The 27,829-nt window shown below is 36.3% G+C and overlaps 2 protein-coding genes and 1 long non-coding RNA gene across 3 annotated transcripts in view; 2 read left to right on the top strand and 1 right to left on the bottom strand.

The window, feature by feature from the left end:
- Positions 1 to 40: 40 nt before the first annotated feature.
- On the bottom strand, positions 41 to 26,685 carry LOC135691198 (uncharacterized). The gene is made up of 3 exons (XR_010516739.2): positions 26,582 to 26,685; positions 16,975 to 17,125; positions 41 to 1,304 (listed from the first exon to the last, which is right to left on the bottom strand). It is a non-coding gene; the product is annotated as an uncharacterized LOC135691198 (long non-coding RNA).
- Positions 4,556 to 15,016, top strand: LOC135691197 (transcription and mRNA export factor ENY2). The gene is made up of 5 exons (XM_065208987.2): positions 4,556 to 4,711; positions 4,796 to 4,864; positions 8,916 to 8,986; positions 13,893 to 13,967; positions 14,652 to 15,016. The coding sequence occupies exons 1-5, from the start codon at positions 4,695 to 4,697 to the stop codon at positions 14,732 to 14,734; spliced, it is 315 nt and encodes a 104-aa protein (XP_065065059.1). The 5' UTR covers positions 4,556 to 4,694; the 3' UTR covers positions 14,735 to 15,016.
- LOC135691196 (chordin) overlaps positions 22,032 to 27,829 on the top strand; it is a 31,616-nt gene continuing 25,818 nt past the window's right edge. Inside the window, exon 1 of the mRNA XM_065208986.2 lies at positions 22,032 to 23,206. Coding sequence (XP_065065058.2) covers positions 23,062 to 23,206 — 145 coding nt within the window. The 5' untranslated portion in view covers positions 22,032 to 23,061. The remainder of the gene's footprint in view (positions 23,207 to 27,829) is intronic.

Below are 27,829 nucleotides of genomic sequence, written 5' to 3'. Positions count from 1 at the left end.
ATAATGTATTGTTAATGCGAAAGAGGGTTGAGCCCGGTTAATTTTCCTACTGCGCATGCGAAATAAGGTTGCGAATGGAAAGTGGCGCCAATTTTTTCTGCATCTTTTCGCACAGCTTGTGCTCTCTATTAGACTTAAAGTTTAGGGCAAACGTTTTCTGGACGAAACCATTTTTCGATTTCTCCACTTTCTAGAGCCGAACTTTCAAGGCACGCAATTATAACCATGTTTGAAACTAGCAGAAGTTTTGAAAATGCAAAAAATTCAATGTAAACGGAAGTTTCCATAACTTCTTTATCAAAACCTCTAGTTGAGTTCTGAAAATATCTTGACCTGTTAAGCCGATTATCGTTGCTTTGCGGTTGTGGTCGCATTTCTCATTTACAATATCGCATGGCACATCCATGTATCCAATGATTGACTGTGTTTATTCAAACAGGCTTTTTCATCTTAAAGCTTCAAGTGATTTGACCCGGATTTCACTGTGGTTTACGAGTGTACCTTGCAAGTGCGATCAGTAAAATTCCGTTTTCTACGGACTTACAACGAAAAAGCTATTTTGTACCCAAGGAACTAATCGAATGGCTCAAAAATTTGCACACGGCCAGAACAGATGTCGGGTAAGCAAAATGAAAAATTAAAGAGGGGTTTTAGCTCCTACTAGCTTAGAATGATGCCCGTACAATTATGCGTAATTATGGTCAGGCATTGAACACGTGCTTATAAAACTATTGACTTTTCAGAAAGATATCTGACAACATCATTTGGAAAAATGGGTTCTAAGGAATCCTTATGCCACTCGTTTGTTGGACAAAATTTCTTTTTAGTACAAAACGCAGGAGTTTTAGCGCTTCAAATACAAAATCAAGATGCCTTTGAATTCTTGTTGAAATGCAAAATTAAATAGCTTGTCACAGGACGTTTAAATATTTTTATCCTTTATCATTCCTAGAGCAGACTTAACTATTAAGGGATATTTGATGGTCCAAGGAAAGAGCCAGGGCCTATTTTAAGAAATTTGTAGTAATACTGCACATTTTTAAGAAATTTTCAATACTGCACATTTATAATCATATTTTTTTATAGGAAATTTTGTTGTTGCAATCAGTGCAAACCAATGCAAACCCCAGGTGTCTTAGCCATGCATATAGGCCATGACGGAGAAATCACAAACAGATAGACGATAATATACAAAATCAATAATAACATTTCAAAACAGCAACAAAACAAACTGAAGCTACAAAACCTGAATAAAAACAAAGTCATTTATCTCTGGTAAACGGAGTCAGTATCTCATGTTTTGTCTGGAAAGTAAAACAAAAAAGTTTTATTAGTCTCTTTATCTTTCTTTTAGTTAAGTTAAGTAAGCTTCTGCTAGATGCCCAGAGCATCATAGGGCAACTGATAATTAGTACTGAATGTTCTATCTTCGACAAGATTAAATTACGAAATTTACAGCAACAGCTGACATTTACAGGAGATGTTTTGTTTTTGGTTCTGGGAAATTCGATTTGTTTAAGTTTTGATAAGAGAGTCTTTCCGATGGTTATACAATAATTACAATACATGAACTCTATATCGAACTGACAAGGAAAATTCACATTTTTGAACAAAGCAGGAATCTGGGATAGCCGCAAATAGACATTTTCAAAAATCCCAAAATTCAGTACTGTACATTTTCGAAATCAATACTGCACGTTTTTAAATTAATACTGCACAAAGTGTGTAATACTGCACACTAAAATAGGCCCTGGAAAGAGCATTATCATTCAAGAAAGGAACATGCACAAATTACATAACAAAACATAGGCAACATTGGAAAAATCCTCTTCCCCCTAAATTATCATCTAACTTGCATCATTTATTGATCATTATGACCGTAAATATTTGTGCGAACCCCCTACCTCCATCTTTGATTAGGTAATATGTGAACGTTTCCATACACAACTGCCAACGCATCGATAATCTTATTCAGATACAACCATTCTGAATGGAAAAAACATAGGATTGTACTCAGTTAATGCTTCCAAAGTGAGAACCCTCTCAGCTATTCGATATCTGGCATTTGAAATAATTCGCATTAGTCATAAGTGAAGAAACTAATTTGCGCTGGTCATAAGTCTTAGTTAATCACAAGTCTTGGGCGTTTTTGAAGATTTCGGAAAACCATTCAATAAATTATACAATTACGAGGAATTAGCAAAAACTGGTGGAAATTTGATAAATCATTGATATAGTTTTACTAAATTTAATGGTGAAGCTAACTAAGCTGTAAAATCTATAAAGCCGAAACCATATCCACGGCGAACTTTTTATGCAAACGTTCTTTCGAGAGGTCAATTGATGGTTGTAATCAATTTTAGTTCTTTGCAAATATTAATAATTGCCTTTCAAAAGTTTTCAAGTTTTTTGAAAATTATAACTCGAAGAAAGTGTGTACCAGGAAATTTCGAAGTGTCCTGGTAGGCCGAGAAGCGATTATCCTCAAATGGTAGTCTTTTTTGACAATAACCCTCAAATGGTAGCACAAGGACAGAAATTATGTCCTTGGTAGCATCCATTTCTTTGTGTGCGCCTGGTCTTTCTTTAACAAATTTCTTCGCACTCGACAGTTGTTGATTCGGGAAACCGGAAAAGATATAATTTTGTTCATTGTATGAAATAAATTGCAAGCTAAACTAAGCTGTTGTGTTATTATCAAAACTGGTAGCCATTTGGTTCGACTGGACCCCCTGTCAGGCCCTTGTCGGAGTACCCCCCTTGGGCAGTGCGGAGAGAGGGGGTCAGGGAGGTCGCTGACCCGGGGCCCTTGGCTATATGGGCCTATAAATAATAACTCAATTTAAAACATTTTTAAGTACAGGGCCGCATTTACGTCTGTTGGGACCCTGGGCTTAAAGTTGATTGGGGCCTTTAAAATATACCAAAAAATTTGTGTCACGTGCACAGTACTTGGTTAAACATAATCAAACATAGTCAACCAACTATAAGACACGAATAAACTTGTATCCATTTTGCATTTCAGTACATTCCCAATAAATTCATTTGCATTTCAGTACATTCCTAAATCTGCTGCCATTAAACATAAGAAAACAACGCGCTATTGTGGACCTTGTTTCACACTCTTTTTACTTACCCTTTTCAGCATGGTGAATCATTTTTCACCGGAGAAACCTCTATATGGCAAATTGAGCAACAAACTGAATGCAGTCATTGCATTGGGGGAAGCTCCAACCAGGACAAGCAAAAGTTTCAAAAGCCCTGGGGTAAAAACAAAGTTTAAGGCCCTTTATTCTATTCTTAAAATGGAATTCATTACTTTACGAGGTCCCCTACCTCTATTCAAATACAAGATTGAAATCAAGAGCACTTTAAAGGCTTTTAAATATTTAGGAGAAAACTTTAAGGGGGCCCCCGGGCCCAGTGGGCTCATGGGTAAATGCGTCACTGTCTAAGCAATAATCCAGTCTCTCCATTACCACAAACTGTCATTAATAGAGACAATGATGACAAAAGTCTATGAATGGAGCAAGGTAGAGGCAGTTTGAGTCTGACTGCCTGAGTGTTTGATTTATTTTTGTTAAGAATTTCTGATCTTTGTGGGCTTGGGCTAAAGAAGTTGAAAAGCTTTTGAATGTTACCAAAAAATGCGATTGCAACAGGCAACATACAGCAACATGTATATTATACAGATTTACAATATGGCATGCACGTCTATTTACAACTGTATGTCGGTTGTGATAAAACTAATTTGACGAACTAAACGTTATCCATTTTCTAAGACTTAAAAACTTCTTAAAAATTTTCATTTTTATACATTATGGTGTTAAGATATCAGTAATGCTCAAATTGTATCAAACAGCAAATAGAAGTAATAATCACAAGACAGGGGCCTAGATAGAAAAATTCATAGGAGGGGTGAAAAACTTGGATTTTTCAACAAAGTTCTAACAAGTATTTTCAGAAATTTTTATATAACATAACGACATCAGAACAGTAATAAATAAATATTCTGATATATTCAGATATTCTTATGTTTATTTAGCTTTAAAATATTTGCTATCAAAACATAGCAATTAGATAAACATAGAAAATTTTGTTAAATTTCCGACACGACCAGAGGAGTTTAGCTTTACAAGGGTTTTGGCCCCTTCTGACCCCATTCTATCTACACCACTGCCAGCAGAGCAGTTTAGCCATCATAGCAATTCTAGCAACGAAAATAGCCACCAGAGCAATTCAAGCAACCATAATTTTCGAAAATTTCTAGGGGGGGGGGGGGCATTCCTCATTTTCCAAGAAACATCTGCCTTAGGCATGCTTTACTCTTTATCTTTCGTCTTGACCCGGGGCCCATGAATCCTCTCTGCGGCCCTGCCCTTGGGGTGGAGCTTATCAACTATTTACTAAAACTATTAACCTTTATGTATTGGCTGTTACTTCATGACCTTTCATATTATTGCAATATTTGCTTCCGAGTCGGGAAAACTAGGAAAATTTGCTTCATAGCACTGGCAGAATGAATTTCAACGCAAATATTAGCGCCCGCGCGTACCCACGCGGTGTTTTGAACGCCGACCGTGCACGAACAACACTACAACGAGGCTCTTGCGAAATGGTGTTATCGGAGTGAAAGAAAGCAGAAGATTTTCAATTTTCATCCGTTATTTACGACCGAAAACTGAACTGGCAATATGCCGCAGATGGCTCAGTAAGTGTTAGACAACTTCTTTACCTTTTTTTCATTTTAAAAGGAGATTTGAAGTCAGGAAATAATTACCTTCCTCATTTTAAGGAAAGGCAAGGAGGGCCAGGTGAAAGCAAAGATCAACCAGAAGATGACAGAAAGCGGGGAGAAAGAAAGGTAACAACAAACTTATTTTTTGGCAAATGATATGCGCAACTAATTGTTGCCTTGAACGTTTTGACTATTTTTGAGTAGATTGGAGCGTGATGATGAGGATTAAAGATCAGAAACTGCATCAGACCCTTAGTATTTCCCACGGTACATTTCATGGTTATAGCAAACCCCAAGATCTTCCTGAGTGGAGTTGGCGTTGCGTTGGCATGAGATGCACAACAAGCATCTGTCGACCTGTGGGGTAACCTGTAATGTTGTTAAAATAACACAGTTATGCAGGACAAATCTTTTTCTGTGATTGTTTGTCTATACTTAGTGCATCTACACTTCACTGATGTATTAATGCATTGCCTTAGAAATTTTTGGTCAGACTATGTATCATTGTTCTGGCACAATTATTGTGAAGATTTCCTTAGATAGTGAATGGAGGGGCTTCTGTCAGTAGTTAGGGCCGGAAATTGTTGCATACAGCATACCCTCGTCACCTATTTCTGAAAATTCTTAAGCACACACACACCAACTGCCCCTCCTTCCAATATGCTCTGGATCCGACCCTGCCCTGGGTTACTTTTAATGGATTATTTTTGTTATCATCCTGATTGAATTTATAGTTTTGAGGTAATTGAATATTAGCTGTACCTTTTCTAAGAATAAGTAACTGTTTTTTAATGGTTCTTCAAACTATACTTATATTTGAATAAAGGTGTACATTTAATCAATAACAATATTTCACCGCCATAAGTTGTAGGGACAGGAGTGCTGCAAAATTTTTAACCAAAATTGAAATTGCAATAGCAAGTGATATGATCCTAGGTTTAATTTTCATCTAAGAAATTATGGAAATTTTAATAAAGACTTGCGGGTGCCCTGACCTGCTGACCAAATATATAATGTAGGTGTCAGCAGTACAAAATCTTTTCATATGGGTACACAAGATAATGGTGGCGGAATGAGCTGATGGAGCTGCAGCACCCCGAACCTTTTACTAAGTAAACACTTTCCACTTTATTGATATAGGCACTTTGTTAATATAGGTCTAAAGATAATGAGAAAACTTTGTAACAAATCATAGATGTTATCCTTTTTGAATTTGTAGGCCCTTGACGCACTGAACAAGATTTCAGGAAAAACTTCTGAAAAACGTAATCTCTATTTTTCATAGACAAAAGGGATTAAGCTTGTTAGTAAACAAATGCATAATTTATATCGACCTGCAATGGGTTGTTAAATGTATTTTTGATGATGCTGATTTTCCATTGTGCCCACCAAAATTGCCACTGGACCAAATTCACTAATTCCAGGTTCCATCGTCCTGCCTCAGAGCAGGAAAAACTCTGGAAAACAGGATGATTAGCAATTATTGCATTTTCTTGTGCCACACAAATCCAGAATTCAAATGTATTCTTTGTTTTAAACCATTTAACATTAATCGAAAATCAGATTTTCTTAGTGAAAGTTGAAAAGTATTTTTGATTTTTCACTTTGCAAAGACAATGAATTTTATGTCAGAAATCAGTGTGCCCAGGGTCCTATTTCCAAAAGCCCAATACTGGATAGAATTTCCCTTGGGAGAAATCTATACCCGATTGGGTGTCCCAAACATTTTGTGTGCCTTAGGGGGTGTATGAGCGAATGCTAAGCCTGTGACAGAAAGCAACAAAGGTTTCTTCCTTCTACTAAATTGATTCAGACCTTCTAGAAATGTCACAGAAACAGTTCAATAACAAAAACAATAAGCATCTTCTTCTAGCAAAAAGCGTGCGTGAAGCGCTGAAAATCATGAATGATGACAATATTTCGGATTTAGGTCTCCATTTTGCTGAAGTGATGCAGATTCTGGCCACTATGCCAGCAGCATCATGTTCAGCAGAATGATCATTCAGCTTACTGAGACCAGGGGCAGATCCAGGGCATATTTGAAGGAAGGCAGTTGGTAGTGTGGGCACTGAAAAATTTTCAGAAATTGTTGACGAGAGTATGTTGTATACAACAATTTGAGACCCTAACTAACTCTATTCACTTTCTATTGAAATTTTCACAATATTTGTGCCAAAACAATGATGCATGATCCAAGCATGACTAATTGTCCTCTTATTAAAATTTATCTCTTAATATATCAATTTTCCAGCTGAACATTCACTGCTCCGCTACGTATGATGCCTCCAACTCTGCTAGAGTACTCCGCAAAAGAGGCAGACTTTTGAGGCACCCAGAAAATTTACTGCTTTTGGTTTTATTTTTAATTGGAGTATGACTGTATAGTAAGATGGTACTTTAGTGAATGCGCCTAAAATTTAACAGTACGTCATTACTGCAAAAGGTAAGATTGATTGTTCAGGGCTTGATGGTTGGCAGCAAAAAAAGTTCACCACTATGACATTCCAGAGATAGCCGGAAAATGGGTTGAGGTATTTACAACATCAACTGAGAACCAAGGATTCTAGGCACAACAGACAGACATTCTACCACAAATGACATTCTATTTTTTTTATTATGACATGAAGATTGGACCGAAAGGCAGGAATTAAAAAAAGCACAACTTTATGGAAAGCAGTTGTTGTCTTCCAAAGCATGACATTTTTATAGCAAAACATGAACCATTATTCATAGGTAATTCTTAGAGTAAATTACCCTATAGGTCTCAGAAACTTTTCACCTGATTCTCATTCTTCAATGGGAATCAGAAACTTTTTTACCTAATTCTCATTGCCCCTAACAGCCCCCCTTAGCTCCGCCACTCACTAAGGTGCATAAAGTCATATCTCTGTAACAAAGGCTCAAGAATGTTGCTCTCATTAATTTCGCTAAATGATTCGTATTTCTTTTGTGAAAAATTGAAAACTATTTAGTAACCTTGTAATGTTTTTGAAAATTTGTTGAGATAAAAATGTTCATTAGTTAAACTCACATTTAACTAATGTTAGAAGCTTAAATGTGTTTGAGTATATTTAGTAAAAATTTGGAAATTTATTTTCTCTCTGGCAAAAATTTTGAAGCCCCTCTATCTGAACTCAACCAGTACACCTATGTTTATTGATAAACCAATAATTTATTAATGGCAGCCTCCCTAAGGCAAATTCCTTCAACACCCATGCAATTTACTGTATACTAAGCCAAGCTTGGGCAACATCAATGTTTACAAAAATGCGTTGCAATTTAAAATCTAATACTTCACAAGTTAAATGTATCAAAGTCAGATAACTTTTTCCAATATATATGATCTGAAAGGCATTTTTCTTCAATCCATTCTTGCAAAATCACTTTTAACATCCTGGAAATAAGTATTTCTCAAAATGTCCGTTCAATTGTTATTAATGTGGGTTGAGCCTTTATTGACCTTTTTTTGGTCCAAAAGACCTCTCTGCAGCAGGGATGATACAGGGGCAGCAATGGTGGCACCAGCCACTACGCTCTGACAAAACAAAAGATTTTAGGCCACGACCTTTTTAACACCAGAAAACGCCCTTTTGCTAACAAGGAACGTCATTTTTACCTGAAGGGAACGCCCATGGCTCACTTTTTGCTATGTAAAGGCAGTTTGAAAATCATAGGATTACATCACAAAAAGTATGTTGCCACAATATTACCACTCCCCAACATTTTCTCATCGAACTTAGACAAAATAGAAACCCTTGAGTAACCCCCCCCCCCCCCCATGGCACCGCTACTGATGACATTGTATGTGGGATGACGAAGGCGGCTATAAGCATCAAAAAAGGATTGCTGCTTGCTCTTTTCTTTAGTTGGCTTTCTTTTTTTGTACCTGGTCTGTGAATTTCAGTCAGCATGTAAACAATCATTTTACTATCTACATATTTCTCCCTTGATAACCATGCTGATTATGTCAATAATTTTATAATGGGCTCTATTTCAAATTGTAGCAGTACAAATTTACTTAATTAGCCTTTATTATGTGTTTACTGGCCTTTATATTTTCGCTACAAGAGCATATTTTATGAGATTTAGATTGTTGGTTGTTGCTGTTTCTAATCAGTCAGGAACTGTCACTTGATTTACAATTTTCCTATTTCATCATATTGAATTCCTTTTTTAGATTGCAAGAGATGTTGAGGCTCAAGTTGACTGAATGTGGCTGGAGAGATGAGCTTCAAGCTTACTGCAGAAGTAAGTTTTTAAATTTTAATCTTATACTTTTATTTAAAGTATCACACATGTTTTCCCTCCTTTGCCTTTTTACATTACAGTCAATACAGTACATTTCATTTAATAAACATCAATCATGAACGCTGTTTTTCATACCTAACTTTGTCCTCTTACTGAATCTGAAAATCTTAGCTTGGTAATCGAGGCTGTAAGAACTGTAGTATTGGATGCTTTTGGAATAGTTCTTCTTAAAATGAATTACATGAAACCCTTTCTTCTCTATCTTTGTTTTCTTTTCTATTTTGGCTAACACTAGCGCTTTGGTTGTATGGCTAACACATGTTTGTATGGGGTACAAAATTGATCACTTTTCACAGCTAAACTTTGAATATGTGCTGGATCTAGATGACTGTTGGGTCTGCTCATTATGATCTGTTCATAGAGCTAGCCTTCAGCAGCTTTTTCTAAATGTGATACACAGGCCCGCCTTGTTTTGGCTTTTTCCTTGACTGACACTAGCCTTTCTTAACCTTTTCTTTGTACAAAGTGTTTCTAAACACTTTAAACAGGTTTTCAACAGTAGCTTTGTGTTAGCCTTGACTTTCTCTCCACGATCACAGAACCTCCTTAACCTCTTATTTATACAAACCTTCAAGTGATTTTATTTTTTTCTACATGCTCTGGAATTTTTCTTATATTAATTCCCCCTTCAGTTGCCCAAGTAAATTGCAAATGCGTTTTAGGTCTAGAGAGCAAAATTGGTTAGCAATATTGCTGGATATGTATATTGTTTCAAATAGAGAATGCAGTCAAATTTGTATCTTCCTCGTTACGATGTTTCTAGCAAACAAACAAGTACCATTATGCAGTGTGCTGTCTGGTGGGTTTGGGGGTTGCGGCACCCTCCTAGAAAATTCTTGTAGTCAAATTTTTGAAAAGTAGAGTTTTGTTGGGTTTCGATTTCAAAATTCCCAAAGCAATAGCTTTAGCAAACAGTGGGGATGAGATGAGGATAAGACCAACAAAGTATCATCAAAAACCCTCAGCAGTTCAAATAGGTACAAATAGCGCTATGGGTGTCACGGAGGGGCAAATGACTCCCTGTCGGCAGCCAGAGTCTGGAACCTAGCATTTATCTGTCGCCATATCCAGGGCCACCTAATTTTCTTCTATAGTTTGGGGTTTAGGGAAGGGTGAAAAACTCTGAACGCTGATCCTAGAGTTACTGGAAGCCCCTGTGAGCAGGGCCGCCCAGAGGAGAGGCAAGGGGGCAAGGTGCTTCGGGGCCTTGAGGTCTAGGGGGCCTCATATAGTAATGATTTCCATTTTAAGAATGGAGTCAATAGGACGTAGTAAAAGTATGCCTTAGAATAGTAAAATGTTCTAAACGATTGCAAGAAATGACTGCAAGGAATGACTGAAATGCATTTTAAGATAATCTAAAGGGCGTGGTCGCAAAAAATTTACCTCGTCTTTTTGTCTTGCCCTAAGGCCTCTGAAACCTTTCGGCGGCCCTGCCTGTGAGATCTGCTCATACAAACTAAGGTTCTTTTTAAACGTACTGAACTATTTGAATAAATTGTGGTATCTCATTGCTAAAAACTTGACTTCTAGAGTAAAATCAAAGAAGGTCCTCCCAGGTACTAAGGCAAAGACAATTACAACGCGAAAATCGAAGCAATGATTGACTGACGAGAGCATACTCTTTGATAAATAAAGTCAACTGCGTCAAAATTTACACCCAGAAATTGATGTATTCTAAGCCACGCCCTATTTTGTCGGCAAATTGGTGACTGGCAGCCCCCTAAGTAAAAGCGTTTAGCGACAGCCCTGTCTGCTGTTATGCCTCACAATCTTGTAAAATTCTCTTAGGGTAAATGCAGGAAAATTTGGGAGTTTCACACGCCATGGACACGGCGGATGGTGTCTGCAGCCCAAACAATTTCCAAGTTTTGCTCTATTTCGATTGAAACGAGGTATGGAATGGAGGGAACAGATGCATTGCGTTTTCTATTTTTCAGGCCCTCCATTATGCAAATTTTGTTCCGTATGCAGTCTTAATTGAATGAAACGTCATACTCTTTGGGTTTATCATTGCGAGGCTCTAATCGCATGCATTTGGCATTTTCTGTATTTATTTAAAACTGAAGTCGACAACAATAACTAAGGTTGATGAATCATATACATCACAACGCCATGATCGTAGATTCAGTAAAAGATGTTTTCTTTGGACAAACGTTCTTCTAACAAACGACCAGGTTAAACACGACTTTAATTTCAAAAAGCAACTTGGGTGTTCATTCCAGGATTTGAAGTATTGGAATATGGCTTACTTATAGCAAATAATTTTCTACTGTTACTGAAGTTAGTAAATAGCCAGTAACATGTAGAGATACTAACACAATGAATATAAATCAAGTTTGAAGTAATTTGTATCCACTCCCCCATCAAAGAACTAACTGTGAGTTTTTGTATCGGTTTTTTTGTAACTTCGTAAAAAATCTAGTTTGAAATTTAAAAATTGCGCAACCACTCACTATACATAGTCTTAATTGATTAAATAATGTCTAGATGTCATGGTGCTAGTGTCTCATTTTATTTAAACCTTCACTGTGCTCGAACTGTTGCGTGGGTGCTTGGATATTTTGCGGCTTAGTCATGGTGCCAATGCTCCCGCACATTTGGATTTTTCTTATCAAATAAAGACAAAGTCAGTGGAACATCAGTAAATACATTGTGTAATCAAACAACACTGTGTTTCAAATAATCGTTATCTCCCTTTTCCACAATACATCTCATTGCAAACATTTGCTGCTTCTAATAACTTTTCTTTAATATCTTCTTCTAATTATAGCTGGTTTACCAAGCACACTAGATATTCATATAGTACTACAGAGATTATTGATTGTGTCTATGTCTTAAATTCTGATCAGACGTTTCATTCAGTCAACTACGTTGGCCTCTTTAGAGAAAAGTTAAGGGAATCTGAATGTCTATGAATTACGGATCTCATAATCCTTTGGAGCATCGTTTGTCTTTATCAATCTGTATGAACGAATCATGCAACCTTAAAGAAGGTTGATATCCTTATAGGTACGCTATGTTTAGTTATCCTTCCAACCCTTGGGGCTTTGTTCGCTGGTATAGACTTGGAATAATCTGAGTTACAGTTTCTTTCTCATTAAGCTAAGCTCATGGACAAAATAGTCTTATCTTTACAGTTATACGCAAATTAACTTTAACGTACTGGTCCTCTCATTGATGCTATATTTCTAACAGTGAAAGGCGTTCCTAAGGAACTCTGTAGTGCAAAGCCTGTTAGGGCTCGAGGTGATATCTTGGTGGCCCTTGTGGAGCCATGATGCTTATAAAGACTGAGACTTTAATGTGGTCATTGAGAAAATTTATTTGATTTATCAAAACGTCGTTACATTTCAGACGCATTATATCTTAACAATGTTAGGGGAGCTATTGGCAATGTTTGGACAACTTTCTCTCCCACGAGGGGAAATCTTAATGAATCCATATGCGGCGGAGACTAAATTGTCGAAAAATTAGAAAAATGTTTGTTTTAAATTGGACATCACTCAAACAAGGTTAACTTAAATTGCGAGCCAAAACTTTATTTAGCAACCAGTGGTAAATCCGGTCCATTTTTGGTTTTTTGTAATTGTCAACCAGATTTATATATCAGATGCTGGTTTATAACAGGATTACCTCGTGTTAAAAGAAACAGTAAAGTGGGTGCCACTTATCAAAATCCTTTAAATGTATGGTCATTTTTCTTGTACACGTGTAAGACTGTCGATTAAGTTTGGTTTAGTCTAAATCCTTGCATCTTTTAGAAATCTTTAATTATATAATTTCACTTATAAGTTCAAAAATAGATTGTTTGTAGAAAAGAGTTGTGTTGGGATTACAACGTCTCCATCTCAATGCTGATTTGATATTTGATTGCACTCTGCCACCCGTTATTTCTAGTCAGTAAGCCTGTTAGTAAAATTTTTCAGTCTCTGAACATATTGTCTCATGGTCTATGTATCAGGAGATGATAAAGTTATCGATTAACCACAACTTGATCTTTGTATTTCAGATTACAATAGGTAGAACCCAATACCCTTGATACAACCACAATTAATCATACCCTTGATGCAACTGTCTTACTTCTTAAGAGCAACATGAACATGTGAAGTTGCATTGGCTTTGTATTTAGACGTATCTAGTTATCTATTAACATATGAGAAAGTCATCTTCTGCTTCATTTCTATTAAGATGTGAGATAAATATCTACCGTGAGACAACAATTAGCAAATCAATTTGGAGAAAAATTTATTGGAAGGACATAAATAAACCATTTCTTGCGTTGACGTCAAAAGTCAGAGTGGCTGATCCATGTGAAGCTCCTTTGACTACTTTTTGTACCACCTTTGTGCCATTTTTTGCCGTCTTCGTTCCATCTTCGTACCATCTTTGTACCATCTTCGTACTATCGTCATTCCATTTTTGAGCCATCTTTTGGAATTTTTTGCATTTTATGTATTATCTTGGTCAGCAATATCAAATTGTGTAAGCAATTGTTTCTACGAATCAATCGTAAAACTCTAGCTAGTTTGCTGAAGGCTTTTCATGTCTCTTATTTTCAGTTCTTATAAATTGAATTAAATGTTCTCATCACAAGTGAAATCGTAAAGTGTTATCTTAAATTCTGCTGTTTAAATGCCATTTTGCGACAAAAATTATTTTCTTTTTTAGGTTTTTTAAACTACTTAACAAGACTTTTGTGTTTGGAAAATCAGCAGCTAAAATTTCTTACATTTAACTTATCTTATGCAGCTGTTCTTTACAATTTTCGTTTCGATGTAAGTATATTGTGAGACACGTGATGTAAGTGTATTGGGTGTTTTGTGATTGGACCAATATCTTACAGGTATTGTGAAGGAGAAGGGGATTGATAACGTCACAGTTGATATGCTTATTGATGAAGTGACGCCGAAAGCAAGATGTAAGTTTTTCACTTTATATAGCGTTTTTTCTTTAAGATGCCGTATACGTAAGATCGTAGCATCTAAAATTCAAGAAATACGACGGACTGCTATTTTACTCTTTTGATCATTTGAGGTTTAAAAAATGCATCTTAAATGCTTTAATAGTTGAAATTAGCATGCAAAAACTTAATTTGGAGTCAGCTTTCTAATGAGTTCTGAGGAAAACACTGATTGATTTTCAATTTTTCAAGTTACTAGTAACAGACTTTATGCTTAAATGTGGAAATAATGTAGAGAATCTTTACAAAAATTTACTCAGGCATTTTAACGAATTTTTATAAATTTTCACAGAGCCAAATATCGAGTCTATGTATCTTCTCTTATTTGGAACTTTGGATCGTTTAAGATGCTTAACATTTTTGGTTGAAGAAGCAAAGTTCATTATATAGTGAAAAATGATAAATTGTTTTTCTATTTCCTGTTGCTTTATCGGCATTTGAAATACAAAATTTAACAAATAATGTTTGTTAATTAGACAGAAATATTTTTGGTCATGAAGACATCAAAATTTCAGATTCACGAAAGGAGCGTTAAATTGATTTTTGGGTATTTTCATTGATATATCTATCAATTGTCAATGTCACCAAAAGTTATTCCTTGACAAGACAATTTTCTAAAAGAAATTTTTAACTTCCTTCTAGCCATGGTTCCTGATGAAGTAAAAAGAGAACTTTTTCAAAGGATAAAAACTTTTATCACAGAGAAAGCAGAGATCCCATCATGAGCTGCAAAAACTGTCAAAAAAATTTTACTTATCGGTATTTACCACTTAAAAGCAGGGGAACAACAAGACTCATGTACATTAACTGAGACATGTCATCTACGAAAAGAATCTCTGAAATGTTGATTGATCTTGGTTGTCTGATTCGAAATGTTTTTAGAGAATGGAAGAAACAGTGTAAAACTGCGTCCCAAAGATAAAGACATGTCGTTTTGAAGTAACAGAAGAAGTTCCATTGAAATGTATTGAACGTCCTTTTATGTTCGATAACAACATATAAGCTGATGCCGTCAATTTTTTCTTGAATATTCACATCGTTTCATAACTACCCTTTTAAGTGTTTCTTTGCCACGATAGAAGAGTTGAAAGGATACCTGGATTTACACAAAGCATTTAGATGCTCGGAAATCAATCTTGAATGGAACAATTGACTTTTTGATTCGTAACTTACATCCATTCTACCAAACACATCCCTTTAAAACTGATTAAAGTAAAAATTTGTTTCTTATCAATGTTTAATTATCGCTCCATGCAAGGTAGAAAATCATATGTAATAAAGTGTTAAATGCAGGGTAAATGCAGGAAAATTTGGGAGTTTCACACGCCATGGACCCGGCGGATGGTTTCTGCGACCCAAACAATTTCCAAATTTTGCTCTATTTCGATTAAAACGAAGTAGGGAATGGAAGGGAACCGATGCGTTGCGCTTTCTGTTTCTCAGGCCCTGTGAATCTGTGTTAAAACCAAACCATACTATATGTAAGCCGGCACTGTCAGTTTTTAAATTACTAACTGTTATACTTTGCCCAAATGACAAGTACCCTAAATTCTCGAATAAGTCCCCGGAGGCTTATTTGCAAAAATGAATTTTTGGGTGGGGGCTTATTCCAGTAGGGGGCCTATTTCAAAGTTTAGTATTTTCCTCAAATTTCCAAATGAAATAAATTGAAAAATTACAAAAAGGCTTTTTTGTAAAGGAAGCTTAACAGTCAATAACGATTTCTGATATCATTTAAAGAGTTACAAAGTGCTGTGTGAAGATCTAACAAATATTATAATTTTTTATTATCACAAAAGTCCCTTTTTTGCTTTTTGGTCTCCAGTCAAAGGAAGTAATACTGTAAAGCTATTGTCCTGTGGGGGCTTTCTTGATATAAGATATTATTCTGCAATTATGCTTCCCTCGAATAAGCCCCCATGACAGCTTATTCGAGGGGGGGGGGGGGGCTCATTTGCAAGAATGATTTTTTAGGTGGGGGCTTATTCGTGGTGGGGCTGGTTTGCAAAAATGATTTTTTAGGTGGGGGCTTATTCGAGGGGTGGGTGGCTTATTCGAGGGAAGCATATTATTATTATTTTGCTAATTATAGTGCTAATTATTTTCAAGCTTTTCCTTTTCCACTTCTGTTTTCATCAAACACAATCTTATGTAGAAAGAAACATGTTCAATTCAAAGCTAGACGTACACCCTCTTGAGTTGCAATTATAAAATTTTAAAGTTTTTCCAAAGCCTTATTTTAAGAGACTTAACATATACTTGCAGGTATTTCCGTTGCATTCTTTATATCTATTTCTTCTGACTGTGAGTTTTGTAAAAGCATTGCCTAACGTGTGGATTTTTTAGTCTATTTACAAGTGTTGATTCTTGGAATTATGATTACCTTTCGACTGTCTTTGTCGACCGTCCGATTTAGTATACTCAAGTTGTCTGGTTTGTTTATCCACATAATTTCCTATATGCAATTCGATATCACTGTGCTGATTATTATTTTTATTATGATTTTATCCTTATCACAAATCTGAGATACCACAACACCACAGACAAGATTTTATCAGATCTCCAAAATGACACTTGATTACTAAGTGAAGAAATGATCAATTCGCTTGCCTCGTAAATTCACATTTTATTAAGGAAATTGCCTCGGCTAAACATTTTACTCAAACATCTTCAAGCTGAAGGCCTTCAGATTAACTATAATCTTGTCGTCTATAGTAGCGACGTCAATGGGAGATTTCTCACCACAACCGATACGAAAAATAGGATTCCGGTTGTTTCACGTCATTTAAATTCATTGCCTTGATAAAAAGAAATAGATTCAGATAAATGACGCCTTATCAATGCTCCTATATCATAAGGAAATCGCAAGGAATAGATACCCATATCTTGCATGAGTTGATGAAAACTCTTACCAGCCAAATACTATGTGACTTGGTTATGTACCAAAAGAGCTTCTACTACCCACCTTTTAAATTTGAACCATCCGTATGTGTCCCTGCTCGGTACCAAGGTTGTTCCATGTGCAGTCCTTTCACGCCATACTCTTCAGTATCACAATATCTATCACAATATCCAAGAGAGACCAACAAGAAACCATCTTCCATACTGATCCTGAACTGAAAAAAGTTTAATTGTATACGAGGTATCATAGATAAAGTTGTAGATGGACAGTGCATGCAAAAAGGATTCGAAGTTATTGCGCCCATCATTATATTAAAACTTCACTTTAGAATCACAGGCAATTTTCTTACGAAGTTTCGTTGTTTCGCCATTCCGACTTTCTAAGACATATTTACGATAAAATTAGCATTCAGCTATTGATAATTTGCAGCAAAAGAAATGTTCAACTTTAGGTGTCAAAAAATGTAATATCTTTTAGAAAAGGAATCAGTTATCAAGTTTTAAAAAATTGAGCTGACATAAGAGGTTTAAGGCATTTTTAGGCATTTAACAGGCTATTCCACTAGAGCTCTCCACAATCTAAAAATTTCCTCGTTTGATTTTCCTACAAACAAAGACATTAATAAATTACATGTTTTCGACTTTGATATAAGTTGCATTTTTATGGTTATTAGTTTGTAACTGAAGGTAAAAGTTCGCTCAAACGATAATATGATTCACATAAATTTTCAGATAATGCGATGAGATCATTGACAGTCTTGATGGGAGGCCTTTCGTTTGATTAAAGATAAGCCTACAAATCTACGATTCCGCTTTTTGAAACAAGGTATTAAGTCGAAATAATATACACAGCAGGTTTTCATGAATTTGCTAATTCTACCTCGACTGCTAAATCGCTGTAATCAGTCAAAATTATTACAGATTTATAAGCTGATAATCTAATTTATAATTTATCCTTCCAGTATTAGATCCTACATAATGAGGATCATATTGTATGGTTTTGTTTGGCAAATGCTTCAAAAGCTTGCAGCAACGGCTTCATGATTCTTTGTCCCAAATCAGATTTCCGAATCCGCTTTTTTAACTCATTATAAGAGTGCAATACCTTTCCCACAGATTTGAGTACTTTTTAGAATTTTCCCACCAAAACTGATATTAGAAATAGACTTTTTTGGCACGCTGGCTAGTTTATTTATTTGTCAGCCCATGTACATACCCCTGAGAAGGATTGGAAGCCCCGCAAGCTTTCGGCCGTTTGTATTTTCTGCAAGAGGATAAAGCGCAAATGACTAGACCTATATACTTCGACACAACTGTAAAAAATATCCAGACAACTCTTTTTCAATTCAACTAAATTCACACAAAATAAAAAGCTACAATTGTACGAGAACCATATGTCCATTAAACCATAGGGCACACAAATGCCAATAATGATGGGAGCACACCTGCCACCAAATATTTCCAGAAACTAAAAAGTCTGACGCGAAATAGCGATGGCCACTGTGCAACCCCACTTATTCAATTCATTGGACTCTACACCTAATTAAAGTCCAGCCAAGGCCGAATTAAAGTTTCCTTTTTATGCGATAAATGTACATCTGAAGTTTTGGTTCAGTAGGAGTTACATGAGACAACTGGAGTAGTTCCACTCTTCACATATTCAAAAGCCTGTGGTGTATCCAAGGTATAGGCATCTGATGTGATATGCTACGCAAAACAGGTTACCTTTGAAGGGCATTCAATCTTGCAAATAGCGTATGAGATGTCCACGAAAACAAATTGACTCCCAGGGATTTTAATATATAACAAGAGGATTTCAAAAAAGGTGTAAACGATTTCTGTGGAGTGCTTTGCCCATCATGTACGTTCGTGTGCCATTCCGAGTACAAGGATCCAGGAGCAATTACTAGCTTGCTGCAAATCATTTTCAGTGAATGTTTACTTCTGCATGCCAGAACTTAATGACCTGGCTCAGTCATTTATTGTCTGTCTTAATCATTATATCGATACAGTTTAGTGCTTAGTCATATTCTAGGTTTTGTTAAGACCGCCAATTATTTAAGAAAGAAACACTGCCAAGTTCCCAGAGAAAGTGTCGAAAGCGTGAATTCCCTTACAATTGATGATTCAATTTTAGGCTGACATTATCATTTTCAAATTATTTAAGCTCTTGTTAGGGCCATTCCATTAAGGTAAACGCAATGGTCTTTATCGTCTGCCAGTTTTCTTTTTTAGTCAAAAACAACACCTCCAGCTATGATCATTGTGGTATTCAACAAAAGTATGTCAAATTCTAGGACATATTGTTGTCATCTATGAGAGACGAAATTTTGCTGTTTGATCCGTATTCATAACGTCAACGGAATTCTCACAACACTATCAGTGAATTTATCGGAACATTAACAGAAACGACACGCTTGTATCACATTTCCAAGTCTGCCGGCCTTACATTCCTTTCACCCTCTTTTTCTTATTCCCAAGACTTTAAACGTGGCCGCATGTCTCAAGCATGTGAAAAGCAGACTAGATGTCTCGCTTGGAACTTTCCTTTCATTAATTTACATCCATTTTGGATACGCTTTATCCAGGTGGCCCGTCAAGCTGAAATCCTTTGAACTTGTAAACATTGCAAGGAGCAGGCAGTTCAAAGACAGATGACCTCTGTCTTTTGTTACAATTTGGCCACATTTCGTTTATAAATTGACGTTAACAGTGTTGTCAGTCAAAAACGTAGGTCTTTTTTGATAAATGAGACAGAACAGAGGAAAGATGTCGCCTAAAAACATCTATCTTGACCAGGAACATGGTGCCCAGGACACAGGGATAAAAGCCATATTTCATTGTCTTAAACATCTCTTGTACTCTTTTGTCGGAGATTTGGTATATTTGTCCCTGTTACAGCCCCCTTCCTGCCATTGAGAGTTACTGAGACAGGAGTGAATGTTATAAGAACATTGAAAGAATACAGCTAAGTTTTCCAGACCTACACGAAAAAACTAGGTAGGCGGTAAGATTAAATCAATTTGTAATTACTGAAAACTTATTATCAAGATTGAAAATTATTTCCTTCAAAACATGTTGAAACTTAAAACAGGCAACATACTTTGCTTGAACCTTCAAGACAACTTTATCTTATAACGTTTGTTGTTGGGGGTATTAGCGGGTGCTATACATTCAGGTGGGCTTGATAGCAATCTTGCCCGAATATTATTGTTTTATTGTGATAAAACTGCCAGGATGAGCCTGAAATGCGATAAATTTTGCCTGATTAGGAGGGTTGCAGCTTTCCCAGCCCCCATTTTGCTTACACATTTTTTATAAAGAACCTAGCTCAAGGTCTAGTTCCTGAAAATCCTCTTTTTTGGACTTCTATTGATCAAATTGTAGTACGAAAGGCTACTTAACTTTATTTCAACTGCATATTTTTGCCGGAGAAACAGAGCAGACGCAAGAAAATCTTAGATTTTCTGAATTTTGTATTAAATTGTGGCTAGAAAACAAGGCCAACAACACTAAAGCGAAGTTTGATATATATCAATGACAATCAAGAAGAAGCATTCAATACATCCGTAACACACAATCAATGTGAGTTTTAACTGCAAATGAATGGAACTTTCACATCACAATACAGAAAATCATGTCTATAGAGTCACTGTCAACTGTAGAGAATCTTCTGCCTTTTGGGGAACACCCTGGTTAAAGTGAAGGTGGTTAAAGTGAAGAATATAAAGAGTGTTTTTTCCAAATAAATTAAGATACAGAAATAAAAGATTAATTTATTCCTAAGCAGGGCCTCCGACGAAGGGTGGTAGGGCCATGTCCCCACTTTTTTGCAAAACAGTTTTTTCAAAATCTTTTGTTATGGGTGTTAAATTACCCTTGCCCACCCTCACCCCGCTTTCCAACTTGTTTCGCAGCCCATGCTAAGACAATATGTCATTCTAGTCTGAATTGTTTTACAAGTTGTGTTATTATTTTTGTTTACTTCTCAGATCATTCCTTCATTAGAGATGATTTTATATTAACAGAAGCGTTCCCAGACTGAAAAGGTTGCTTTTTTCTTATAAACCTGCCGTTTGTAGCGTAAATCTTCTGTTTAAGAACTTTTGTACTACTTCATTTGTATTATTTAAAACAATTTTTTATCAACTTCCATTGTCTGGTCAATTGCGCAGGACCAGTTTGGCTTTCTAAACAAAGTGACAGCACCGTATATTTGTTTTGCTTTGAATGGTCCTAAATGTACAATCTTTGATTTGAAAGCCCAAAAGAAAGTACAAATTAGGACAATTTTGCATATATTTAGGTTGGATTTAGCAAAGGATTCGTCGGGTATCCTCAAAGACATCTTAGCTTCCAAACTTAGAAACTTATGAATTGTTTTACCAATGCCGTTATCTTTTCCTTATTTTTTTTAAAATTTCCATTTCATTGTGATTTATCACGATTCATTTGCTAATTAACCTGGAGGCGATAAAATCCTTGGCAAAATAAGCTAAGACCTATTTTAATCTGGTCACTATTCGAGTTGATCTTTTTTCTGCTCGTAAGTCAAGTATTTTTCTTTCCGAAGATGCTGAAATGGGGATCGCCGACTTAAATGCAGATGAAAATTGGAAGGTAAAGTCTGCAATTGAAAGCAGCTTCCATTGTGCTATTATTTTAACTTGTTTTTTAAAAACCCAGCTGCAGAGATCATTTTGGGTTGTAAATGAACACCATCGGCTCGTTTATGCAAGTCTAATTCGAGCTAATACGTACACTCTAAGACTTGCAAATTGCTGAGTTAACTTTTCATTAATTCCAAGATATCAAAATCGGAAAAATGTTCTTAATACATCACTGCTTCTAGCAAGAAAAAAATTGGGGTGCATACCCTTTGGAAGGCCAGAAAACGCCCTTTTTCAAAGGAATTTTTCCCATGGGGGGCGTCCACCCCCTCTTGTCTCCCCCTCGCTACGCTACTGTGCCTATTTCGTATAGCTTTAATTATTCAAGCTTTACCAAGGTTGCTGTTCATCAAAGATTCTATGATAATGTTTGCTTATAAATCAATCTTACGTTTATAAACGGAATTGGTTATTCACAAGTCTCGAGATAGGAGGCCAACACGAATCTCTTTCACGTCTTTACAGCGCCAGAAAACTCGCTGCGAAACCAACCACCGCACTTAATGGCCGAAGGAAAGCCAGGGTTGGAGATTTTAAAAACGATTAGGGCATAACGTAGGTGAAAATGGTGCACCAGCTGTAGCGGCTCTTTGATAGGGATGTTCTGAAAACGTGATAAGGAAATCCTTGTCTTCATTCAACTGCGGATCCTGGAATTTTTGCTCTTCAGGTTGACGTGGCCATGTGTCGCCAAGGTCATTTTGGCAGGGTGACCTTGTCGATTTTCAGAGTGAACTATCACAAGAAATTGGCTATATTTGAATTGCCCAGCTGTACTTTACCACAATGAAATTCACGCTACAGCTACTGAGTAGGGGTTCCCCAAGAGGTACCAACCAAATAAAAGAAGTTAAAGAACCGTTTGTATATTGTCACAGTTTCATCACAGGCTGGCGGACGTGGGAATAACAATTATCTTGTTGAATTAGACATAGCGCCGCATATCACGAACAAAGAACCGTTCACTAATCTTCCTCTGGCCAGTCCAGTCACAATTCGTAAAATACTACCGTACCTACTACCTTTATGGGTACCCTGTGGAATTAGAAAATTGGGAATTATTTCAGTATTACGGGGATAATCTGATCTCTTTCTTGATTAGGAGCTAAATCAAATAATCCGCTGGGCTTGCTCTATGTTCTTTATTCTCTTCGCTATCGATTTTTCGCTCAATTTCCGCAATTAGACGTACAAACAAGCCACATTCCAACGCGTCAGATTTGCTTCAAAAGGATAAAACTCGTGCACTTGGGTAGCTGTGCTCGGTCTTCATGAATGAGTTTAAAACAAGCGGAGTATGTAGTACACCGGACAATTTGGCATTTGAAAAGAATTGATAAAATGTGCGAAAGCCTTTGTTCCTTTTTAATTATATGGGATTATAAATGGCTTTTAAGAGTCTTTTGGTGGATATCTTGAGAGGTGAATTGAGCTAGGGTCATTGAAGTATCGCTTTACCTGAAAGAGACATCATTGAGGAGATGGCAATGATGACCATCAAACAGTCATTACGCTACTGGAAAATTGCTGAATTTCTGTTAATTGTCGTTTCCGTGGCCCATGCCGGTTTTCCGTGGCTTGTCAGTGAAGACGAGAAAAATTCCTGGTTTTCTGGCCCATCAACAAGTAAGTGAATTCAAACCAAGATGCATTGTTTTTCTGTGGTTTTTTGACCCTAACTGTTTCTGTTCGTTTGGTTCTTAAACCTAAGTAGATTCGTATGTTCACGGACTTGAGGTAGGTGTTTTGCATTGTCCAAGGATTTTATGTTACTTTAACGGTTGAATTTTAACAGCATATAAAAGAAATGACATGGAAAGAATAAGACTATACCAAATTTCTCAAAACTCATTAGTAGAACCTGGTATAAACATTAAAGACTATTACGCATCGTAAGCTGTTTGCCAGTCTCTGTTTGACTAACCTCCGTACTCGCTCTCTGATCATTTCGAAAACTTCAGTCGAGCTAGAGTCGTTGCTCGGGATCAAAGGCACGATAGTTTAAAGTAATGATTTATGTTTTAAGGCATAAGCTTTCTGAGAATTACGCAGTTTTCAACTATAAACAAGAGAGATTTAGAGAAAAAGCGTTGCCTGAAATTAATAAAAAGAGAGAAAGTAATTCACCAAAGTGCTTTTACTGTTGGCTAGAGCATAAAAAGCTACGAGGGGTAACAATTCTTTTCAATGGCGTAAAGGAGAAATAACAATTTATGTTAATAATTCATAAAGGCAGGCGTGGATGGCTTTTGCTTAAACCAGAGCCTCCAGCTTATTTCCTAACTTTTTAATCTCCCTACCGTCCATCCGTGAAAAAGGATTAGACAAGCTTCGTCCAAGAAACACTAAACCGACAGCTCGATGATTATCTTTAGAGCAAACAGTAATGGTTGCTCACGGGAAGCGCAAAATGGTATGAAATATAAGAGAAAACTGCTGTTAACTATGACAACTATGGGAATGGCATCAGTTGTATTTTGTGTTGGCTACTCAAGTAAAAATATGATTAAATGATGCTGAGATGCTTAAAGATAAGTGAATTATATCTGCAAAATCAACGGTCTTCACCACTGATTACTTTCGATGTATGTACTTTTATTTGGATTAAGGCTGATGTATGTACTCTTTTGTGCCAGAGATTTCTCTTTTCTGCACTGCGGCTTTCATTCATTTAAAAGCCTTACCTTCTTTCGTCGGTCAATTATTTTTCACTTAATTCCAGCCCTTGACTTTATTGCAATGAAATCCAACCTAGAACTAATGTGCCTAATAAGTTTCAAAGGTAATTGCTTTGGATTTTTCCAAAGTTAATTCATCTTATTTCAAAACACAACTGCAGATAGCAAAAAGTGGAACGGCAGTACGCCCCCTAGCTTCTAAAGGAGCAGATCCTGCTTTCAAGGTAAAGCTTTTTGAAGTAGCAAAGGGTTCTCTTTTAAGGACCCTCTTTTAAATACCAAAGTGTTCATTTATTAAAGTGATAAAACCAAGAATAGCATAGGTTAGCAACCCCACCATTTCAGTACATTCAGCACATATGCAAGGTTGTAAATAACGAATCAAAGCATTATGCAGCACAAAATATTGACCTGATAAGTAGCCTTGAACAGAAACAGTGAGAAATCTTGGAAAAGCACTCCTGGAAACTCTCTCTAGGATGTCTTAGGAAAATAACTGACATAAACAGGCAACTGAAAAGTTGCTCATTAAAACGTTAGTGGAGATGATCTGCATAGCCCTATCCTTTTTCCCTATCTTCTCTTCCACGCTCAATCAATTTCGGGAATCTGGCATTAAATAATTACTGGTGTTCTTCATTATCTTACACCCCTTCTCCATTTCAAGTTCAGAATATGTCACTATCAGGCAATATACGAAAGATATGAGAACTGCTGTCGCTTAAAACTTTTATTGAAGAACATAGGTCAACAAGAAAGCTAGATGCATCGTTTCTGCAACCCTGCCTGTCAAAACTATACTGCTGGTATCGTACAAAAGGAGTTTTGTTGTTTGTCAGGACCGCGGCATACTTGTTTCTTGGATTTAGGTAAATCTACGCTCTTATTTCACGTAAAATGATTGAAATGTGAGACAGTTTCTTTGCATTGGATTCTTCCAAAGATGCGACTTTACAATTGTCAATTGAAGCATTGTTACCAAATTAAGAGCATACCACGTTGAACAAGGCAATAGATGTCAAGTATCATAGCGGCGCTGAACCAGACCTAGCAATTAACGGGCAAAAGAGATATTTTCAAAAGAGATATATAAACATTTAACTGTCCAATATGCTCAACTTGTGGTTTTCATGTCATGTTGGCAAAGAAAAATGATTTTTATCCACTAAGGACTTAGTCAGCGAATGCTAGTACAGCTAGCTCCTAAGGCTTTATACACAATAAAAAGTATCACTAAATACATGCTTTTGGGTGTGTTTTTGCGAGTATCAATCCAATCTGGATATTCCTACTCCCTCACTCAGATAAAGATTTAAAGGTAACGCATTTTTGAAAGAAAATTCCATTTTGAAACCCAATTTCTTTTAAAGCTCGCTTCTCTAATTGAATTGACAATTCAAACTGTTCACAAATCGTTTTAGAAAACCTGCTAGCCAGCTAGAATAACCCTAAATCATTTTGTCACCAAGTTGCGGAATTAACCAACAAAGGAGCCTGGTTTACGCTGAAAAGTATAGGGGATCTCTATTAACAATTCTATGAGAGAAGCATTTTGCGGATGATTACGTTGTGTCTACAAGTCTCGATATATATAGCTGAAAGTTATGAAGGGTTGGGAAAAATATACATAATAATTGAACTGGTCTAAGACTTTTTATTAAGGCTAAAATAAGACTCTCTTGAGCAGCCACCCTGATGAATGGAACATACGTAATATGCTGTTTCAGGGATTTTCCACAAAAGCCAGGTAAAGGGTTTAGAATCTACTACAAAATATATGAGCTTTTCCCTGGAAACAGTCGTTCTGTTTGGAATGTGTTGCAATTCCGCATCTTTCAAAAGAATTCTACGGAACGGTAGACAGCTGTCCCCATTTGCGGATCTCGTACGCAAGGTGTACTTAACAAGTAGGGTACTCGGGAAGCAAGTTAAGATCTACACTACAGGACGATTGTATTTCTTAGATACCTCTTGTTTCAAACGGATGTTAACAACACGTAGATATCCCAACATAATATTTAAGAATGACAAAAGCTATAACTCAGCAGTAACCAAATTGACCGATAATTATCTGAGCCTCTAATATTTCAGAAAACTTGGCAGAGGTTACAAAACAAGGTAATTTTATCTGTCTCCTTCGATCTGAGGTGTCTCGCTATTCTGCTTCTGTCTGCTTCAACGATTTCCTGCATTGAAAACCTCTACTGTAATCATTTAGCATCTAATAAACTCCTTTTACAATTAATGCTATCCCTAATTAACAACGCCCTGAATTCGTTAGAAATTTAATATAAACCGAGAGAACTTTTATTAGAAACTTTACCTCATGTGTGTTTTTCAGCAGTAAACTTTCAAGTTTGTCAGTTCTCTACCACTGCTGCCGTCCTGAAGGAAGCATCCATTTTTTTCACTCAGAATTATTCTAGTGTATCTAAGATAACGAAATACTAAATATTATTGACGCTATGAGAGACTGTGTGGAAATATCATCATTTGCATTGCAGTATCAAATCCACACAATAATTTGCATTGTATCAGCAATGTACATAACAAATCAAAGTATGACCATGATTAGCATTTGAAAAGATTCCCAATTTAATAATGTGAGAGAAAACTTTTTTTTGAGATTTTGAAACCAGGCTGGTGTAAAAAATCTGGATCCAAAATAAAAAATACTTTAAGATAAATCTTATCATTACACAACCTGATCAGTAAACATCGATTATCTTTGCATCAATGTTGAAACCTCAAAAACGGTCAATATATTCAGAAACACATTTTGATTTGAAATAAGACTATATTTACAGAGTTTTTTATGCAGTCTATTGACCCTCATGTAGTTCACAAAGGTATTAAGCAGGAATTGAAAAAAGCGATGAACGCATTTGATTCAACATTATTTTAGGTAAACAATCTTGAAAAATTTCGAGCCCCTGTTTACCAGCATGGACTGAAATGAAGGTATTCTGTAAAAATTCTGATACTAGTATTGATACTGATACTGATTCTGATATTGATACTGATAAAGGATTCAATATCACAAGTCTGGTGATACTCAAAAGAACAACACAGTTCTGAGGCTACGTCCTTATTCCTGAAAAGACGTCATCTCGAGAGTTCACGACGAAAGCAACAAGGTCATCTTTCGTCTAAGTCGTTTACCACCTAATTATTTCTTGTAAAGAGATTTGATTGTGGTTCAAAAAGTAGCTAAGTTTTACCCTCCGGTAATTCAAATCATAGAAATCAGCCCACCCTCCGTTTGAAGATAAAAAAATACCAAGAAACCATTTTCAAAATGCTAAAGAGTTAATAAGAAAGAAATGGATTTTGCATCTGGTTTTGATGAAATCTTTTCAGGAAGAGCAATAGACACTTTGGATCTGCTTTAAGCTGGAACAGAATTCGAAATTTGTTTGTAAACTGAATTGAAGTAATCCTGTAATATATTTCGGGGTTCAAGCTTAGCTCAAAGGTTAGATTGCATCCAAAATAACGTTAATCATTTCCCTTTACCTGATGACTGTTTAGAATCTACAGACGCCTCCATCCAAGCATAATAGAGTTCTAA

This window comes from Rhopilema esculentum, chromosome 4 (assembly GCF_057945365.1).
Source record: "Rhopilema esculentum isolate cy_ngs chromosome 4, ASM5794536v1, whole genome shotgun sequence".
In the NCBI taxonomy this organism is placed as follows: Eukaryota; Metazoa; Cnidaria; class Scyphozoa; order Rhizostomeae; family Rhizostomatidae; genus Rhopilema; species Rhopilema esculentum.
The sequence above is the reverse complement of the archived record's forward strand: the minus strand, read 5'-3'. Positions and strand labels throughout refer to the sequence as shown.